Genomic DNA, 21,651 nt, shown 5'->3' on the forward strand with positions numbered 1-21,651 from the left:
GACTCTTTTGTGACCCTACAGACTGTAGCCTACCAGACTCCTCTGTCCATGGGATTTCCCAGGCAGGAATACTGGAGAGGGTTGCTGTTTCCTTCTCCTGGGGATGTTCCCAACCCAGAGATTGAACTCACATCTCCTGAAGTGGCAGGTGGATTCTTTACCACTGAGCCACCAGGGAAGCCCAGTCCCCACGGTCCTTATCAGCACTGGGATTTAGAAACAACCGAGCTGAAAGCTTACAGATCACAGAGTCTGGAAAATAATCTTGGATTTTTCCAATGGAAGGAGTTAAATAGATCATGCTTGTCTATCAGAGCGGGTCACAGGGAATTAGCTTTTCAGAAAGTGAGCTTGAATTTCTAGGCATAGTTTTGAATCTGAGAATTAAACTCTGATTATAAGATATATGTCTCAGCTTTTTTCTAGAATTAAGTGCATTTTATGAAATTAGAATCAGAAGAATAAATATAAACACAAGAATGCCAAAGGCCTTCCTCTCCTTCCCATTCTAGGCTGTATGTTGATTAAAGCATCTTTATTCCATATGTTGTTTCAATTGTTAGCAGCTATCAACACCTAGGCTATGCTGCTTGGGTTAAGGGTTTCTTCAGAGTGATAAACAAACAAACAAAGATAAAACATGACAAGACAATTCTCCTTTGGGGAAAGCAAAGATATTTCTTGATTTAAAATGAACTATCATCAGAGTGGTTTCTAATTATGGAAAAGATAATAAAAGAAACGAAAAAGTGATGCATACTTCCAGGTACTCGTGTTCACAGAAATAAAGTGAATTTTTGGATTGAACAATACATACACCTAAAATATAACCATTGTCTCTAAGTACAGAGATATTCCTGTGATCATCCTTGTGATCAAGAAAGCTTTCCAAGGAACACACAGACCCCTGCCCTCTGTGGATGGAGAGCCTCTCTCTGGGTGCATTATCCTAAATCACTTTGTTATGCAAATAGTCTTTCAAGATAGGGCTTGTTGAAGCCTTCATTTCTACATGAAGAGCTAGAAATCTGCAGGATTTAAAAACTGAATTCTGTTTAAGACCCAGACCAAATCCAATAGCGGTGAATAGAGAAAATATACACCATAGTTTTAATGATCCTTTTATGGAGATTTTGTGTTCCAAATACACCCCTAAGGAACTAAGCTGCCGTGGGAATTTTTGGAATCAAGTTTCATACAGTGGAATCAAAACTGAAAAAACTAGATCTAATTTAGAAGTTTTTAAAGAGTCTACAATTGCTTAACCTTAAAAATAGGATGGCTGTCTTTTGAATCTTTGTATTTTAGCTAATGAGATTTTTTTTATAGATATAACCACTTCCTATCAGTTATGTACAAATAGCCAGATATTGACAAGGAGCAAAAGGATTATTTATTTATTATTAATAAATCATTAACAGTTATCTATTGGTTACCTAATACGGACCAGACACTATTCTTGGTGAACAAAACAATAGGAACAATAGGCAATAAGCTTCCATTAACTTTTGTGGGAGAGGAAAGATAATAAATAATAAATATCACAAGTAAGAAAAGTATTTAGGGTTTTAGAAGATGATACATGTAATTTCAAAAAGTAGAGTGAATAGAAGGGTTTGGGAATGGCAGGGTATAGAGTTTTGTGATTTTTATTATTTTTAAAAATTAAAAAATATTTTAAACTGGAGTATAATTGCCTTACAATGTTGTGTTTCTGGTGTACAATGAGGTGTACCAGTTACATGTGCACATATATCCCTCCCTCTTAAATCCCACCCCTCTAGGTCATCACAGAGCACCGAGCTGAGCTCCCCGTGCTATTCAGCAGCTTCCCACTAGCGATCTACTTTACATACGGTAGTGCATGTATGTCAGTCCTAATCTCCCTACTCATCCCATCCTCCCTTCCCTCTCTGTGTCTACATGTCTGTTTTCTACATCTGAGTCTCTATTCCTGCCCTGGAAATAGATTTGTGGTTTTTAAAAATAATGTGGTCAGGAGAGGCCTCATTGAGAAGGTGTCTTGGACAAGTTGAGAGGGGGTGGCAGTGCCAGTATTTGGGGGGAGTGGACAGCTCCAGGGAGCCAGGGAGGAGCAGGGTGAGAAGGAGAGTGGCAGGTGTTAGTCTGGGGTCATGGGTGTTGCCACCATGAAGGTCTTGGAGGCCACCGAGAGGACTGGCTTCACTCTGCTCCAATGTAGGAGTTCTCAGCAGGGACATTTAGTCACTTCTGATTGTTCAGAAGAGGTGCTGATGAAAAGAGACCAGAAAAATGCCAGGATGGGGCATATGTTGTTGTTCTTCATTACTCTCTGGAAGCTGATTTTGATTCCTCATGTACCATGCTAAAAATAAAATAGAGATGGACTTCACATGGGCTGGGAGGTAGAAAGAGAGTTTCAACTAGGCAAAGCAGAGGGCGGGCCACCCATCTTGCCTTCCCTCTGTGTTGGCCACTTCAGGATGAGTAGCTCCGATTGCCATCCGTGGCTCTGCACCACTGCTGTGCTGGTGGCTGATTTGAAACAATAGTTCCTAAGGTCCATGGGCAGTTAGTGGCTGTCCTTTAGACAATATAAGAGACAGAAGGAAATCTCACCTTTATTCTTTTAAGAAATGAAATGTCCCCCAGTCACTGAGGAAACATTTTCTGATATAATTAATATGGGTGATTCATACTCTAAGATTTTTTTCTAAAACAATTAAGAAGTATATTCATTGCTGTAGATTATTTCTGGCACTAAAAAAAATTCTCCTTAGGAAAAAAGGAATAGGTACTTTTTTCTTATACTGCTATACTTAATTTTATACTATTACTCATACATGTGTAGAAACTACTTAGTATAAACATAAATATAATAGTATAGGAGAAATAATAAAATATCTATGTTTCCTTCTCAAGGTTAAGGACCACAAGTGACTGAATTCTAAGACTTCAGATAAGAAAACAGATATCTCATTAGGATTTATGGGATTAGGGGAAGAGAATTATGACAAAAAACTGGCCTCCACAGAACACAACATATTAATGAACTTTAGAAAAGAGCCTACAAATGACTCCTGTAAGAGAAGAAACAGTTGTTAGTATTGTTTATCCATCCAATAATTGAGAAAAACTTGGCTTTAATTGAAGGGGAAGATGAAAAATTTGCTCTCTTTATAAAATAATGCAAGGGATATAAGTTGCATTATACCACAATGAAACACCAAGGTCCATATATTTCCCACAGTGAAGAGCATCCTTCTGTCCAATCAACCAGCAAGTATTGTCTAAGTACCTGTATTGTCATGCCATTCAAGGTCATAGACTCCAGAGGAAAGGCTCCTTCAAGGCAAGAGAAAGCAAGCTTCTGGGTGCAGGGTTAGTCATCATAAATCCAACACTTACTGAACTATTCACAAGTTATGTTTCTGTCACAAACTTATTTTCCAAAACAATTGCTTCTTGAGTCCATTCTATCCTGAATACACCATAGCTAATAAAATGATTATAAATTAAAATCTATAGTAGTAGGACTAACACAACTGAGGCAGAAGACCTTAAAGATAGAAAAATAACCTTTTAAATTATAATTAATGCTGTAATTGGGTGCATGTTCAGTCATGTCCAACTCTTCTGTGACCCCATGGACTGTAGCCTGCCAGAATTCCTCTGCCTGTGGAATTCTCCAGGCAAGGATAGTGGAATGGGTTGCCATGCCCTCCTCCAGAGGATCTTCCCGACCCAGGGATCAGACCTGCATCTCTTGTGTCTCCTGCATTGGCAGGTGGATTCTTTACTACTAGTGCCACTTTGGAAACCTTAGCACTGTAACTAAAAGGATATAATTCAAGAATTTACTGCCTTTGGTTGAGGATTCCCTAATGTTTTTATGTGAGTCAATGCTGAGTCTATTGTTTCATTCAATTAGATTTTAAGTTGATAACAGAAGGTCTTAGAAGTTGATAACTGAGACTTAAGGTCTCCAACCCTAGTGTTCATGTTTCTGGAACCCCTAATCAGATAAAGTTGTCTGAAACAGTAGAAAATAATGAAAGAATCTACAGTTATGCAAGGAAATTCTAACTCTTACACCTCACAAATGGAAGCAAAATACCAGGTACTCAAAGGGTAAACGACCATTACTTGGAGAAATAATGACAAAGGCGATCCAGATTGAATTAACATTCTGCTCATTTTCAAGAAGATCAAAACATACAAGAGCTTAGGGATTTCTTCTGACCATTTAGGTAAAAGGGTTTGGAAAAATGATATTCTAATTTTAAATGTCAGGAAATGGAAACAACAGAGAATTCTCTAAGAAAAAATAATTAGTAATGAAAGAAAGATCAAACACACTTCAGATATGAAAAGAGTTCTTCTGCAGATAGCCAATGACTTACTGTAATTCAGGAAAGAAAACAATATATCAATAAAAGAAGATCCCACCCAATTCCCCATCTACCGTGCTCTATAAGGCTTGGGAAAAAAGAGACACATCTCATATGTCAACTCCAGATGCTTTTGGTCAAGCTGCTTGCAATTCTGTCTACAGGGGGCTTCTCAGACAACCTCTGGGATGTGGACCTAGTCGGAAGATCTGCTGAGGGTTTGGAAGGGGAGTGGCAGCTTATACACTCCATGCTTGACATCCCTGGTCTAAACCCAACCCAAATCATGCTTGCCCTGTGAAGCTCTCCTTGAAGAGTTGAACCCAAGCTGAACTCCTCCTTTCCAACTTGCTGCCCTGGAGGTCTGCACCGAGCACTTATATCAGAATGCTTGCTATCTGTACCCTGCCCTGGCACCGTGCAGAGTTTCTACCAGGAGCGAATGCCAGTGTGTAGGAGACTGGAGCTCTTCTCCCCCAACTGATGACTCTCTGTTTTTACTGAACTCAATGGGGTGCTGAACCTTCTGCCAAAGTGAGGACAGGAAAGGGGGTGGTGTTACCAAGCAGCAGCAAATTCAGGGATTTTGCTCTCTGGCAGGCTAATTTGAGGGTGGGAGGGTGGGTGGAACACCTGGAATAGGCAAACAGCACCAGAGTGTCTTCAGTTGCAAGCTAGCTATCTCCCCCTCCCCAGAGTTTGTGATGAAATAACTCCGTTTTGGATGGCAAATCTCCTGGAACAAGATGAAATGGATTGCCCCTTCACAACTCCATGTCAGTTTTTAATTCCTTATTGCGCTGAATTTTGCAGGGGAAAGGGAGGAATTGCTAGCACACATGCCAGGCTAGGTCACCTCCCACTCTCAGCATTTCTATCAGCCCTCTTTTCCTTGCCTTTGCTCAAGTCCTCCCTCGCTATTTTTATTTTCTTCCTGCCTCCCACAAGTCTCTGAACTTAAGGAAAAGAGAAATGGAGCTGAAAAGGGAACTGCTACTTACAGAGCCCCTTCCTAAGTGACAGGCATCAAAGGGGAAATTTTGCAACATTATTTCATGTCATCTTTACATCAGTCCTGAGAAAGTATGTATTATTTTTCCTATTTTACAGATTTAGGATCTGAGATGCTTAGTGAAGGAGCTTGCCCATGGACACACAGATAATAAGATACTAACTCAAAAGCCCATGTTCTTCCTCTTTAACCAATGTGCTTCAAGGAAGTGCTTTCTTTCTTGGTCCCCTTGCTATATCCTTAATCTGCTCCTAAAATAGCAATTTCCATAGAGATTATTGGGCTAGAAAACACAGCAGAATATCAAAGCTGAGAAGGATTTAAAGAGGACTGAATCATGCCCTAATTCAATGTAGATGAGAATATATACTGTGATTAACTTGGCAGAATGGAGGAAGTTGTTGGAGTTCAAGTCCTGGCCCTTTCTGCTGCCTCTTGATATCTCGGAGTTGATTTCTTCTATAAAACAGGGGGATCACCACTTCCTTGTCTGCTTAACAGCATAGTTTGCCCAATACATCTTTCTGATCATGACAGCTTTTGTAAAACATAAACCATTATTATAGTGAATCACTGACATAAAAAAATTCCTTGCTGATTGATTAATTAGGGGAACTGAAATATATATCATATAAAAACAAGGTGTCATTCCTTAAAATTTAAAATAGAGGTGACCCAGCAGCCATTAGGCCTGACTGACCCATAAGCTCAGCTTTGCTCTCTTGTCACATGGAACTTAGGAGGGAGTGTATGCTTGTACCCTGACATGGGCTCTTTAGATACCATTAAAGTGATAGCCTTCAAAGAGTTTGTGAGTACTCATAAATTATTTGTAAAATGTTTTGGATGATTTAATGTATTTTTCATTTTTCCTCTTTAAAGAGAACCAATAGCTCCCATCAAAAGTAGTAAAATATAGTGGGTAAGAGTTCTTTTTTTGTAATATGCTGTATGTCCCAAACCAAAAACTAATAATTGTCTCTTGTAATGCATTTATCTCTTAAAGAAGGTAAAAATAAAAATGTTGAGTTGCAAAACAAAGGCAAATAATACTAGCTTTTAGGTTAATTGGGCTTCCCTGATAGCCCAGTTGGTGAAGAATCCACCTGCAATGCAGGAGACCCCAGTTCGATTCCTGGATTGGGAAGATCCGCTGGTGAAGGGATAGGCTACCTACTCCAGTATTCTTGGGCTCCTCTTGTGGCTCAGCTGGTAAAGAATCAGCCAGCAGTGTTGGAGACCTGGGTTCAATCTCTGGGTTGGAAAAATCCCCTGGAGTAGAGAAAGCTACCCACTCCAGTATTCTGGCCTGGAGAATTCCATGGACTATATAGACAATACCGTTGCAAAGAGACACGACTGAGTGACTTTCCCTTTAGGTTAATTACTTTAAAAAGTGTATCAATCTCTTAAATGATGTAGAAAATAAAAAAAATGGAATTGTAAACTGTTTTTACAACGTTAGCTTTATAACTGCCATCTATTACTGAAATCTCATTTTAAAAATTCTGTAGCAGGTAAATGTTCTGAATTAGAAAACAGATTTCTCAGTTTAAATCTCAGCAACTTCATTTAGTAGCTGTGACGTTTTGGGTGAGTTAATTAATTCTTCTATGCCTCAGTTTTCTCATCTGTAGAATGGAGGTAAAAATAGTACCCATCTCATAGGTTGTTGTGAGGATCGGTTCTTTCAGCTCAGGCACTCAGTCATGTCCAACTCTTTGTGACCCCATGGACTGCAGCATGCAGTTTGATCCCCTGGAGGAGGGCATGGCTACCCACTCTAGTATTCTTGCCTGGAGAATCCCCATGGGTAGAGGAGTCTGGTGGGCTATAGTCCATGGGGTTGCAAAGAGTCAGGCATGACTAAGTGACTAAGCATAAGGCTTAATCAATAGTAAAATCATTTAAATAATACTATCTACCTTTATAGGAGCCTTTTAAGAATTAAGGAAGAAGTGCCTGTAAAGTAGTTAGTATTTTGTAAGTAAATTTATGTAAGGCCCAAAGGAGTTACTCAGTAAATGATAATTATTATTAATCAGAATAATTCAGTTTGTTTCATGGTGACTATTCATAAATCTCATGGTCTCAAGGTCAGAGACCATTTAGAAAACTTACAATGGCAATTATGTTGCTGGTTGGCAGATCTGAAATGTGATCTGACTATATATCAAATGATTCACATATATTAATTCATTTATCCTCACAACCTGTCCATCTTGGGAGGCACAACACAGCATAGCTCATAGTTTCATTGAGTTAGACAAGACTGTGATTCATGTGATTAAGCCTTGACTGGGGTTTAAATGTTTAAGTAACTTACTCAGGATCATATGGATAATGAGTACAGAGCCAGAATGAAAACTTTGTTGTTATTCAGTCTTGTCCAACTCTTTGCAATCACCAGGCCTCCCTGTCCTTCATCTCCCTGAATTTGCTCAAACATGTCCATTGAGTCGATGATGCCATTCAAACATCTCATCCCCTGTCGCCCCTTCTCAGTCTTTCCCAGCATCAAGGTCTTTTCCAGTGTCTCAGCTCTTCGTATCAAGTGGTCAGAGTATTGGAGCTTCAGCTTCAGCATCAGTCCTTCCAATGAGTATACAGGGTTGATTTCCTTTAGGATTGACAGGTTTGATCTCCTTGCCATCCAAGAAACTCTCAAGAGTCCACAATTTGAAAGCATCAATTTTTTGGCACTCAGCCTTCTTTATGGTCCAACTCTCACATCCATACATGACTACTGGAAAAACTACAGCTTTGATCATACAAACCTTTGTCAGCAGAGTGATATATCTGCTTTTTAACATGCTGTCTAGGTTTGTCATAGCTTTTCTCCCAAGGAGCAACTGTATTTTAATTTCATGGCTGCAGTCACAGTCTGCAGTGATTTTGGAGCCCAAGAAAATAAAATTTGTCACTGTTTCCAGTTTTCCCCATCTATTTGCCATGAAGTGATGGGACTAGATGCTGTGAGCTTAGGTTTTTGAATGCTGAGTCTTAAGTCGGCTTTTTAACTCTCCTCAATGACCTTCATCAAGAGGCTCTTTAGCTTCTCTTCACTTTCTGCCATTAGAGTGGTATCATCTGCCTATCTGAGGTTGTTGATACTGCTCCCAGCAATCTTGATTCCAGCTTGGGATTCATCCAGCTTGGCATTTCACATGATATACTCTGCATATAGCATATGTACTCAGCTAAATAAGCAGAGTGACAATATATAGCCTTGACATACTCCTTTCCCAATTTTGAACCAGCCCATTGTTTCATGTCTGGTTAACTGTTGTTTCTTGACCTGCAGACAGGTTTCTCAGGAGACAGGTAAAGTGATTTGGTATTCCCAACTCTTTAAGTATTTTCCACAGTTTGTTGTGATTCACACAGTCAAAGGCTTTCACTTAGCCAATGAAGCAGTAGTAGATGTTTCTCTGGAATTCCCTTGTTTTCTCTATGATCCAACAGATGTTGGCAATTTGATCCCTGGTTCTTCTGCCTTTACTAAATCCAGATACATCTGAAAGTTCTTGATTCATGTACTGCTGAACCCTAGTTTGAAGGATTTTGAGCATTACCTTGCTAGCATGTGAAATGAGTAAAACTGTGTGGCAGTTTGCACATTCTTTGGCATTGTCTTTCTTTGGAATTGGAATGAAAATTGACCTTTTTCAGTCCAGTAGCTACTGCTGAGTTTTCCAAATTTGCTGACATATTGAGTGCAGGACTTTAACAGCATCATCTTTCAGGTTTTTAAATAACTAAGCTGTAATTCCATCACCTCCACTAGCTTTGTTTGTAGTCATGCTTCATAAGACGCACTTAACTTCACACTTCAGGATTTCTGGCTCTCTGTGAGTGACCACACTGTTGTGGATGTCTGTGGCATTAGGATCTTTCCTGTATAGTTCTCCTGTGTATTCTTGCCACCTCGTCTTAATCTCTTCTGCTTCTGTTAGATCCTTGCTGTTTCTGTCTTTACTTGTACCCATCTTTGCATGAAATATTCCCTTGTTATCTCCAATTTTCTTGAAGAGATCTCTAGTCTCTTCCATTCTATTGTTTTCCTCTAGTTCTTTACATTGATCACTGAAGAAGGCTTTCTTATCTCTCCTTGCTGTCCATTGGAACTCTGCATTCAGTTGGGTATATCTTTCCCTTTTTCCTTTGGCTTTTGCTTCTCTTCTTTTCTCAGCCATTTATAAGGGCTCCTCAAACATTCACTTTGCCTTCTTGCATTTCTTTTTCTAGGGGATGGTTCTGGTTACCACGTCCTGTACAATGTTATAAACCTCCATCCATAGTTCCTCAGGCACTCTGTCTATCAGATAATCCCTTGAATCTATTTGTCACTTTCACTGTATAATTGTAAGGGATTTGATGTAGGTCATACCTTACTGGCCTAGTGGTTTTCCCTATTCTATTCATTTTACGTCTGAATTTTGCAATAAAGAGTTCATGATCTGAGCCACAGTCAGCTCCCAGTCTTGTTTTTGCTGACTGCATAGAGCTTTTCCATCTTCAGCTGCAAAGAATATAATCAGTCTGATATTGGTATTGACCATCTGGAGATGCCCACGTTTAGAATCAACTCTTGTGTTGCTGGAAGAGGATGTTTGTTATGACCCATGCGTTCTCTTGGCAAAACTCTGTTAGCCCTTGCTTTGATTCATTTTGTATTCCAAGGCCAAACTTGCCTGTTTCTTCAGATATGTTTTGACTTCTTACTTTTGCATTCCAATCCCTTATGATGAAAAGGGCATCTTTTTTTGGTGTTAGTCTAGAAGGTCTTAAAGGTCTTCATAGAACCATGCAATTTCAGCTTCTTGGGCATTAGTGGTTGGGGTATCAACTTTGAATCATTGTGAAACTGAATGGCTTGCCTTGGAAACAAGCCAAGATCATTCTGCTATTTTTGAGACTGCACCGAAGTACTGCATTTTGGACTCTTTTGTTGACTATGAGGTCTACTCCATTTCATCTTAGGCCCTCTTACCCACAGTAGTAGATATAATGGTCATCTGAATTAAATTGAATGCAAGCTTAGTTCTGACTTATTTTGGAGAAAAAAATTGTATTCAGTACAGAACTGAGAGTTTGTAGTTAAGAACAACTCTCAAGGTAAGTCAGCTGTGATCCTTGACTCACCAAAGAACAAAAATAATGGAATTAACAGCAGCTCATAACAAAAGGAAAAGATATTTTGCCAACAATTAAAATGTAGTGTTTGTTTTCTCAATTCCATGAATGCTATAGGAGCTTCAGGATCAAGGTACTTCGTGAGCAGAACACATCACTGAAGCACGTGATGAAAATTCTATGGGTTTTGGAAGAAATTGATATGTCTACCTCTGAGATCCTGTGAGGGGTAAGGAAGCCAAAAGACTGTGAAATGGAGGCCAGAGGAGAAGTTGGCTACATAAGACCATATATTTAATCAGGACTGAGTGAAGAGAGGCAGGCGTTTGGATCACAAGGGAAAGTTCAGCCTCTGTGGGCCACCTCCCATATCAACTATACATTATTTAAAATTTTATTATTGGAGTATAATTGCTTCACAACATTGTGTTAGTTTCTGCTGTGCAACAAAGTGAATCAGCAATGTGTATACATATATTCCCTCTCTTTTAAGATAAGCTTGTGGTTAACATGAATGTTGAACAAAAATCTGTCCAATATTTCTGATGTTAGCTCGCAGTGATGGCTTCAAATATTTAGCGAACTGATTTGAAGAGGGATGGAAAATGACGTCATTTCTCCATGAAATGAATTTGGTGGGGGTGTACAGTATAGAATCCCATTGGGAATGCTAGCTTTCAACAGGGTTTGCTGAAGAAGCACCGTACTTACTCAAGGGATTTTGTTAGAACAAAATTAGGAATGCTAAAACAATTTAGGAATGCTTCTGGGATGGCTTCAAAATCAATCTACAGGCAGCACAAAAGTTATTTTATTAACGCATTTTCCTAGTTTGATACTCAGAGTAATTACTGATCTTGGCTTTACATGACTTTTGGCTATTTGGGTTTCCTGATTTATCACCATTTAATGATATTCTTTAAAATGTGCCCCAGACTCTGCAAACAATTCTAACAACAATAGAATGATCCCTCAGCGTAGTGTCTGATCCTACAATATGGTGTTTACTATATTAACTCATTCCACCCTTACAACAGCCCTGTGAAGTTGGTACAGGAGTTATCTTCACTCACTAGTGAAGAAACCATGGCTCAGGTTTTGTAACTTGTGCAAAGCAACCCCAGCGAAGAGGTAGAGCCCAGTTGTCTGAGTAATTGTGATGTCATTGAATTAACTATTTTGCATTTCCCTCAAATTATCTTACAGGGAATTAATGGTATTCCATTGCATGTTAAGATTTCTTTTTGTTGTTCTTGTTTTCCCCTCTGAGAAATCTTTTCCTTTCAAGAACAAAACCATTTGTGAAAGCTGTAATAGAGGTCGGTTTCTATCCTGAATGTAAAGAGTGTGGTACCAAGGGAAGCAGAGAGCAGAGTGATTTGTCCTACACCTCTGTTTCCATACTCTCCTTTAAAAGAAAAATCTTTACATTTTATTAACAGAAAGAGGGGGACATCCCAACAACCACTGTGTGAGGTAGGTGTTCATTATTCCCATTTTAGTTATGAGGAAAGTGATACTCAAATAGGTTTAAGAGACTTGCTTAAGTTTGCAAGAGGTTGAGTTCAGTCTATCAGATTCCAGTATCTTTTCTGCAAGACAATCTAGCACTGTATGCTAGGTCCTTCAGGGGTAAGTACAAAGTCTGTGTTTGTGCTTAAAGAAATGTCAATCACAAATGTCCAGTATGGAAAAAATGGATTTAAAATTCCTCTTAAAGGTTAATCAGATTTGGTTCAAAATTAAAGTTTAAGACAGGCAAGAGATTGTCCAAACCTCTTCAAATGAATTCAAGACTTGAGATACACATACATTATAATCCCATGACTCTCAATAAAGGAGCAAAAGTTATCTTAAAATATGTATATACAAGTATATATAAATAAATGCATACATACATATATACATAATAGTGTGATGGTTAATATTATGTCAACTTGGCTAGCTATCAGGTATCCAGGTTAGACATTATTTCTGGGTGTGCTATGAGGGTGTTTCCAGATAAGATTAGCATTTGGGTAGCATTTGAACTGGTGGACTCAGAAAAGTGCATAACCCTCCTTTATGCGGGTCAGCATCATCTAATCTATTGAGGGTCTAAAGAGAAAAAAAAGGGAAAGGAAGGAGGAATTCACCCTGTTTTCTGCCTCACCATTTATGCTGGGACATCTCTTCTCATCTTGCACCCTCAGACTGGAATTTACACTGTTAGCTCTTCTGGTTCTCAGGCCTTAGACTGAAATGAATTATACCACCAGCTTTCCTGGGCCTCCAGCTTGTGGACAGCATATTGTGGGACTTAGCCTCCATAATCATGTGAAGCCAATTTGTTACAACAGGTCTACCATCTATTATCTCTCTATCACATATATACATCTATCTATCACATATACCGGAGAAGGAAATGGCAACTCATTCCAGTATTCTTGCCTAGAGAATCCCATGGACGGAGGAGCCTGGCAGGATACAGTCCATGGGTCACAAGAGCCAGACATGACTTAGCAACTAAGCCACCATCACATATACACATATATGCTGTTAGTTCTGTTTCTCTGGAGAACCCTGAATAATACCCTAGTAATAAAGAAACAATCAATTGCAAAGTACTACTTTTGCATCAGGAACTGTTACTAGGATATTCTGTGTGCTTTCTCTATTCACTCATTTATCAAATCTGCATGCCCAATATGTGCCATGTACTGTGCTAAGCACAGGGGACAAAAAATCAAAGAAGATTTGATCCTGCCAGAGACCAACAATAATCTGCAGAAAAACTTCATAAAGACTATTATTATCCTTCAGTTCAGTTCAGTTGTCAGTGGTGTCTGAATCTTTACGATCCCATGGACTGCAGCGTGCCAGGCTTCCCTGTCCATCACCAACTCCTGGAGCTTGCTCAAACTCATGTCCATCCAATTGGTGATGCCATCCAACCATCTCATCCTCTGTTGTCCCCTTCTTCTCCTGCCTTCAGTGAGTCAGGATGGACTGGTTTGATCTCCTTGCAGTCCAAGGGGCTCTCGAGTCTTTTCGAACACCACAGTTCAAAAGAATCAATTCTTTGGTGCTCAGTTTTCTTTATAGTTTAACTGTCACATCCATACATGACCACTGGAAAATCCATAGCTTTGACTAGATGGACCTTTTCGGCAAAGTAGTGTCTCTGCTTTTTTTTATTATCCTTTCTTTACAGAAAAGGAAATATAATCTCAGAACAATTGTGGGGCTCATCTAAGTTTACACAGGTAGAACATGGCAGACCTAGGCCTGCTGTCTGGACACCTGCTTTTTCAATTATTATATGCCTACCTCCTAAAATTCTATAAGAAATTATTTAAACAAATGGCCACAAAACACATGGAAGAGAAGGTGGTAACCCTAGGTGCCAAAATGTGCTGTGCAGACTTGTCTTCAGAAGGGTGTTTTACACAGCTGTTAAGAGTGCTATTGGCAGACAGCCTTCATCTGTTAACACTTCAGGGTCTGACACAGCTGCAGAGAGCCACCTCGGCCAAGGTCATGCCCCTTCTTAGCCAGCCCATATTGAAGCACTGATTGATGTAGCAGTATAATGATTATTCATCTCAGCCCAATTTAGAACAACTGTGAAGGGTCATTCTAGCTCAAGAGTTCCCCAGATGATTAGCTGAGGCTGTTGTTGGACATGCAAAACAGCTTACCTCCGCCCTCTGCCCACCCTACCCCTGAATACTGAGCCCAGTATCTTGCACATTAACCTTGGAATGAGAGATAATATGCTTCATGCAAAACCTGTTGAGAAAAGGAGGGACTCTGTCCTTTTGGACAGTCCAATTCCTTTGGATTGAACTCTGTCCAGTCCTCCAAAGAGCACAACTATAACATGAACCAAAGTTTTACAGAGACAGCATTTGGGTTTAATTTGGGTTTAGCACATTCCTTTCAATGATGAGGCAGTCTTTCTCCAAAAGAAATGAACTCTGTAAGACAGAGGGAGCATTATTACTGTTGGAGGAATCTGTATCAATCACATAAACTGATATTTAACTGAAATTGGTATTTTTAGTCCTGCTGCTGGCTAGTATGTAGCATAACATCACTGGTATTTAGAAATCAGTGATTAGAAATCTTTAAAAGGAAATTTCCTCATTTCAATAAGTTTGGGGAATAACTTAAGATAGATGGAAAAGTCCCATTTCCCATTACTCTGAGATTATTTAAGATATAGCGACACAGAAACTGTGCCCGTGTCTACCAGTATTCATTCACTCCTTTGTCTTTTAATAACAGAGCCTGGGATTTTAGCTGGATATATGTGTATCTGGGCTTCCCAGGTGTCAGTGGTAAAGAATTCACCTGCCAGTGCAGGACACGGCAAGAGATATGGATTCAATCCTTGGGTTGGGAAGATTCTCTGGAGGAGCAAATGGCAACCCACTCCAGTATTCTTGCCTGAAGAATTCCATGGTCAAAGGAGCCTGGTGGGCTACAATCCATCCTGCTTTGACTTTAATGTGAAATAAAAATAAAGCATCTATTCTGTTTAAGCCATAACTATTAATATTTTAATTTCTGGTGAAGCAGATCTACTAATATCCTAACTCATACATATCCCTAATTCAACAACTAATTCAAAACTAATAGAATCCCTAATTCAAACCTGGGTGATTTTCCTTCTTTACCCTATTACTGTAATATCTTAGGGCTTCTCTGGTAGCTCAGATGGCAAAGAATCTGCCTGCAAGGCAGGAGGTCCAGGTTTGATCTCTTGAGAAGGGAATGGCAACCTACTCCAGTATTCTTGTCTGGAGAATTCCATGGACAGAGGAGCCTGGTGGGCTACAGTCCATGAGGTTGGACACGATTGAGTGATTAACATTTTCATGATATCTTATTAGGAGATCACAACATGAGAAGAATAGAAATTAGCATCTTTTGATTGCGGGTTGCATCCTCCTCTCTCTCTCTCTGTCTATTTTTTTTGGTGCTCTGCCTTGTCCTGGTCCATATTAAAACTTGATTTCTATATAAAAATCAAGGGCCAAGGTAAGATCTGGACTGGAGCTATGTTTATTTGTCAATATAGTAGGATTTTTGCTAGCAAGTAAACCCCTGATTTTTTATGTTTTTTATGTTGCTGAAGCTTTCTTTTTTAGGGAGGAGTAATTTTCATATAGGTTTGTTTATATTGTATATATAAATAGATATATATGATTCATTCATACATCCATTCATTCATTTATCAAGTAATTTGACAATGAAGTATATATAGTAAACCTATCCAAATAAAGTGAAAATAAATTCATGATAAGAGATATCAAATGGGTTACAATTCATTGCTACATATTTACAGGTAGATGAAAAGAGGAAGTGAAACACAACCTTGTCTTAAAATTCTTCAGAAGAGATAGAAATCAGAAATTCAACATCAGCCATTGTTGTGAATCCTACCATTTTCTTTAACTCTCTTGGTGTAACAATTGATGCTTTTGAGGCATTAGAACCGACACCTAAAAGAAATATTCTGATATATCATTAATTGGTATAGGTCCTATTTCTCTTTTTGTACCTGAATTAAGTGTAGATGTATGAACATTTGATTGCATGGCTAGAAACATCTAAAGTTGTACAAAATATTGCTCATTTTTATCCTGGCACTAACTGGTTTTCAGAAGGTTCTTTCCATTTATCCAGTTTTATGTCCTTTGTGAAATATCCCTATATTAGGTTTTGGGTTATCTAGACGAGGACAAGGATTCTAAAGACAAGAATATCTTTTCAGTTCTAATCTCTCTGTATAGTTATGTTTATCTAGAAACATGCGGATCTTTCCCTAAAGCAGCAATCACAGCTCATTTTCTTACACTAACTGTCAAAAATCATGGATATTTGGGAATCATAGCAATCACAGAGGTAGCTTCTCATATTAGAGGGAGCTGGCTGGGAATGCCAGGGCAGTAGTGATGGGGGGGGGGGTCCCAGGTTTTCTTGGTTTGTGGGGCTACTGGTCTGCCTAGCCCTGGGATTACTTTCTCTGGGTGTCTCAATTTAGTTTTCGCACTGTCTCTCTATTTTTGTCAGCCTTAACCACATCATGTCAATGTCTCACTTTAAAAACAGGTGTTGGGAAGAGCTCAGAGTGACAGCCACTCTCCTTGCTATACCCTTAGGAACATATGCAGTGGGAGGAATAGCTACCAGATAACTTGAGTAGACATATTCTTTTTTTTTAAATTGGAGTACAGTTGCTTTACAATGTTGTGTTAGTTTTTGCTGTACAACAAAGTGAATCAGATATATGAAGAGATATTCTTTTTTATGGAAAGGATTTCTTCTAACTAGCTTTCAGAAAATATAAACCACATGCCTGGAATCTTTCTAATAAGTTTTATTTCATGTAAATTTGTTCACTGAATTCCATGAACTTGCCTTCTTATACTTATCCAGGTAGCTCCCCAATGCCCACTGTCTATTACACCCTAAACAGAAGTAAATATAAATTGGTTTCAATCATTTAAATAAAATTTTACAATTAATAAAAATATTTTAGTAAATAAAAAATGATTTGAAAGATGTCAACTGAAAAGTGAAAGTGTGCACATTTAAAATGTCTTTGCTACTACAAATTGCTTATATTACAGAACAATATGTGAGTTTAAAATTTGTACCTTCCATTACAGAAGGGAAGGGAAACTATTATATGTCATGACTCCCTTTTCAAGAAGACATCTTCAGATGGCAAGTGAGTATATGATTAAAAATTATCTGAAATATTATTTCCTGTGGTTGATTACTATTAGCAATCATGTTAGTTGACTCTAACAGCAGTGGTAAAGGCCATTATAAACACTAAAGAAAGCATCATTAGAGATTTTATCCATCCCAGGCAGGCACCCAAAGGATGAGTGATTACAACTCCTATAGAAATGTTAGTTGATATATTCCAGAAGCATAGAAAAAATGGTCCAGCATTTATTAACTATCTCATGCATGGGAAATGCTGCTGGGAGATGACATCTCTCTAAAGAAGATGCCAAGAAGCTACGAATATATTAGCTCCTAATACAAGAGCCTTCGTCTGCTCTTCACAGTTATTTTTAGAAAACAATTGCAGCATTTATCAAGCACTATAGAGAAAACACTGTAAATGTTGGAACTCAGAATGCAGCTAGAGAAATTTAATAGACAAGAATTGGAAAAGAAGTAAATTGCAGAAAAATACCAATTTGTTCAATATAAATAAGGCATATCTGTATTTGGGGTACCTAAATAGAGTCTTTAAGACAATTTGATAATAAATATAATGAAGCTTGTGAGTTTTAACATCTTTTTAGAATATGGTTTATTATATTAGATTAATATTTCTTTTTGAAGCATTGGCAATGAGAAGGATTTTTCCTTAAAGAAAGCAATCTCCTTGGTTTTCTTTCCATGAGTTTTTATGTGTTGCATCATAAAATAAGACATTAAAATGTGTTTTTAAAAATTGTTGTTAGTAAATATGTAAACATATTGTTTTTAATTGTTTCAGAAGTAAGTCTGGATAATGTTTGTTATTTTTTCCTCCTTTGAAAAATGCTTGCAAGAAAACGTCAAAAACAAATGTGATCCCACTTTGAAAAGCACAAAAACTGCAATATAAAATTAGCATAATTTTCCATAGCTAGAATGAGCTGTTTCAGGTTTACAGAGTTCATAAAATCATGACCATATGCAGTTATCAGCTTAAAGAGTTTCTGATCTACTTAACATGTACGGGCAGAGCACAGCTGTCAGTCCAACCTCACCAAAGCTTGAAATAAAAAGCCACTCACCACCGGTGATGGGGAAAGTGCAATGTTGCCTATTGATGCCTTCAGTTCATCTACAGTTGCAGCGTTCTTAAGAATGTCTTTAGCTTGCAATGGCTTAATCTTGATATTAAACTTCTTGTGTGATTCTTCTTCCTCTTCTGATTCGCTCGAAGAATAAAAGTGCTTTCCTTTGGTAGGTAGAACACAGTTAAAGATGCATAACTGTCTTTTCTACTCAGAGGCAATGATGGGTATAAGACAAGAACGACTGCACAAAGAGAAGCAGAAGCACACTTGGGTGGCAGAAAATCAAAGCAAAGCAAAAATCAAAGTGTAAAGCAGGAAAGAGTCAGAATTTATCCACCTTTCCTCGGAACATGGTTAAGGATGGCAAATTCAAGGAGCAATGGTTACAAAGTCCATTACGTGTGTCACACTCAGCACTCACAGTTATAGGCCCAAGGGAACTTCCTCTTACCATAGGAGACAGGAAGGCTGCTCAGCAAAGGATTTGTGATGACTTTTTGTGCTTCAGAGTGTGACCTGCTCTGACCAGAGATGGTTTGTGGGGAAAGCACAAGTCAGAGCTATCTCCCAGGCACCATAAGTAGTGTTATCATATCAGATTTTAGAAGACAACCCAGCACCCATAATTTGCACAATTGTTTTTCAGTGCAATTTTTCTCTTTTTCCTCTCTCTCTTTTCTATGAATAGATTAAGGCAAAGTGCCTGCTTGTTAGTGATCAGGTTGTTCTCTGTGCTATTTATTTGTCTCTAATACTAGTGACAACAGGACTTGAGAAGCTTGGGTTTCGGCACTTCTGCAAATCCTAAATTTATCATCCTGCTTTCTGAAAGCAAATGGAAATTAAGATTAAAATATAAAGAAAGGATATAGCCGGGTTCCTCAGGTCTGATGCTGTAGCCTTCTTCATCCAGCTCAGGGGAATTCTATAAAACACAAGTGCACATTAAACAATCATTGTCCTGACAGTGGTAAAGAAATTACTCACATTCCTTCAAGAGTCATCTAGTTAAGGATATAGACGTGCCTCTTGTTTTGAATGCTGCTGCTGCTGCTGCTAAGTCGCTTCAGCCGTGTCCGACTCTGTGCGACCCCATAGATGGCAGCCCACCAGGCTCCCCCGTCCCTGGGATTCTCCAGGCAAGAACACTGGAGTGGGTTGCTATTTCCTTCTCCAATGCATGAGAGTAAAAAGTGAAAGTGAAGTTGCTCAGTCGTGTGCGACTCTTAGCGACCCCATGGACTGTAGCCCACCAGGCTCCTCCGTGTTTATAAAATTACTCAAGGATATTTGGAGAGTCTTCCTATTGGGAAAATAAACTAGAAGTCAATGAAAGAAAATGCTCATAGAGAATGTATCATGCATTTCCTATAAGCCAAAGATCATGCTAAGCAACGTGACGGGGATACAACATTCAAATTATCTTTGTCTGTATTCTGGTAGTCAAAGTTCAAAAAAAAAAAAAAAGGGCAAAACACAGAATATTACTGATAGGGGTCTGAAAGGAAAGAAAATTTGTGAGATCTGGAAGAATCAAGGAGTCTTTGTGTGCCTTTTGGGTCAGATGGAGAGGAGAGGGGAGTCCGTGGTGAGGAAGAGATTGTACCGAGACACCAAGGCAGGATTGGACAGCATGATTCTCACGGTGAAAGGGAGAGGGAGATGAAGATGACAGGACTGGAGAGGAAGCTGTATGGGCAGGGGCAAGACCATGGAAAAGAAGACTGGGGTGGGGGCCAGGCAACGTTATAGGGAAAAGTCTGGACTTGACATGGCTACTGCAGCTTCTCAACTAGCGTGAGACATGCTGAAATCTTCCCTGGTGGCTCAGATGGTAAAGAATCTGTCGGCAATGTGGGAGACTTGGGTTCGATTCCTGGCATTAGAAGATCCCCTGGAGGGCATGGTAACCCATTCCAGTATTCTTGCCCGGAGAATCCCCATGGACAAGGAGTCTGGCAGGCTACAGTCCATGGGGTCGCAGAGAGTCGGACACGACTGAGTGAGTGAACACAGCACTTGCTGAAAGCAGAACCATGAGATGTTGAAAATATGCTAAGGATTGACTGAGGACAGAAGAAACTGGAGAAAGGAAAACTAACTCATGATACTTGCAACAATTCAGGTGAGATATGCTAAGAAGGACCAAGTTGTTAGTTTTGGGAAGGGATGCATCGAGGACATTTGGAAGGACAGATTGTGAGTTCTCAGTCACTGATTGGTCATGGGAGAAAAAGGAGAGGAAATGTTCAAGAAGATTCCAAGATTTCTTCCATCAAATCCTGGGAGTACTCCTGGCTGAACTCATTCTAACAAGAGGCAACTAACATTTTTAGGAAAAAGATAAGAAAGATAAAAGTCTGCCTGGTTGGGATTAGTGTTGCCATATTTTAGTTCCTATTATATGGTAAGTACCGTGGCCTACGTTTTATTTCACTGACTCTTCATAGCAATCGTGTGTGTGTGTGTGCGTGTGTGTGTGTGTGTGTGTGTGTGTGTGTTAGTTGCTCCGTTGTGTCCGACCCTGTGACTCCATGGCTCTAGCCCACCAGGCTCCTCTGTCTATGGAATTCTCCAGGCAACAATAGTGGAGTGAGTAGCCATTTCCTCCTCCAGGAGATCTTCCCTGCCCAGAGACTGAACCTGGGTCTCCTGCACTGCAGGCGGATTCTTTACTGTCTGAGCCACCGGGGAAGCCTCACAGCAATCACTCATGGAAAGAATCATCCCATCCACCAGGGAGGAAACTAAGAGAAATCAGATGTCAGTTCTCTAGGAAATACATCTAGCAAGTGACAGACCTGGGTCTTGACCCACCAGGTGTTTTGAGACTAAACTCTGTGCTTGAGAGGGGAAGAGGGGGCAGAGTTCAAAGGTGGCCTCCGAGGTTATAGGACTGGAAGAAAGAGGACAGAGCTGGAGAGAGAGATCTTGGAGTCACTGAAGCAACATATATGTGATGACCACAGAGAGAAAAGGGCCTGAGTGCCATGGAAAAGTGGCCATTTATTGAGCATTTATTATCTCCCTTTTGTCCTTTCCATACTAAAAGTTAGTGGTTTTTTTTTAAGTGCAAGAGTATTAAGTTTACTTTCCTGCTAAAAACCTGTCCCTGCCTTTTTACTGCACTTAGAATAATAACCTAGCACCATTATATAGCCCAGAAGGCCCTGCCTGATTCTCACAGGGCCTTCTTCCCATTGTTGACATATGAGATTTGATCACTACAAGCTTCTTCCCACTTCTGGGTCCTCATAAAAGTCCTCCCTTTTGCCTGAAAGTCTCTTCCCTCAAATATGAAGTCAGTTAAACCTTACTTAAACTTTAGAGT

The 21,651-nt window shown here is 39.3% G+C and overlaps 1 protein-coding gene across 1 annotated transcript in view; it reads right to left on the minus strand.

Annotated features, from left to right (window-relative positions):
- Nucleotides 1-21,651, minus strand: part of SGIP1 (SH3GL interacting endocytic adaptor 1) — a 177,474-nt gene that overhangs the window by 95,512 nt on the left and 60,311 nt on the right. Inside the window, exons 6-7 of the mRNA XM_052638056.1 lie at nt 19,191-19,245; nt 18,315-18,490 (exon numbers count right to left, since the gene is read on the minus strand). Coding sequence (XP_052494016.1) covers nt 18,315-18,490; nt 19,191-19,245 — 231 coding nt within the window. The remainder of the gene's footprint in view (nt 1-18,314; nt 18,491-19,190; nt 19,246-21,651) is intronic.

Source organism: Budorcas taxicolor, chromosome 3 (assembly GCF_023091745.1).
Source record: "Budorcas taxicolor isolate Tak-1 chromosome 3, Takin1.1, whole genome shotgun sequence".
Taxonomy (NCBI): domain Eukaryota; kingdom Metazoa; phylum Chordata; class Mammalia; order Artiodactyla; family Bovidae; genus Budorcas; species Budorcas taxicolor.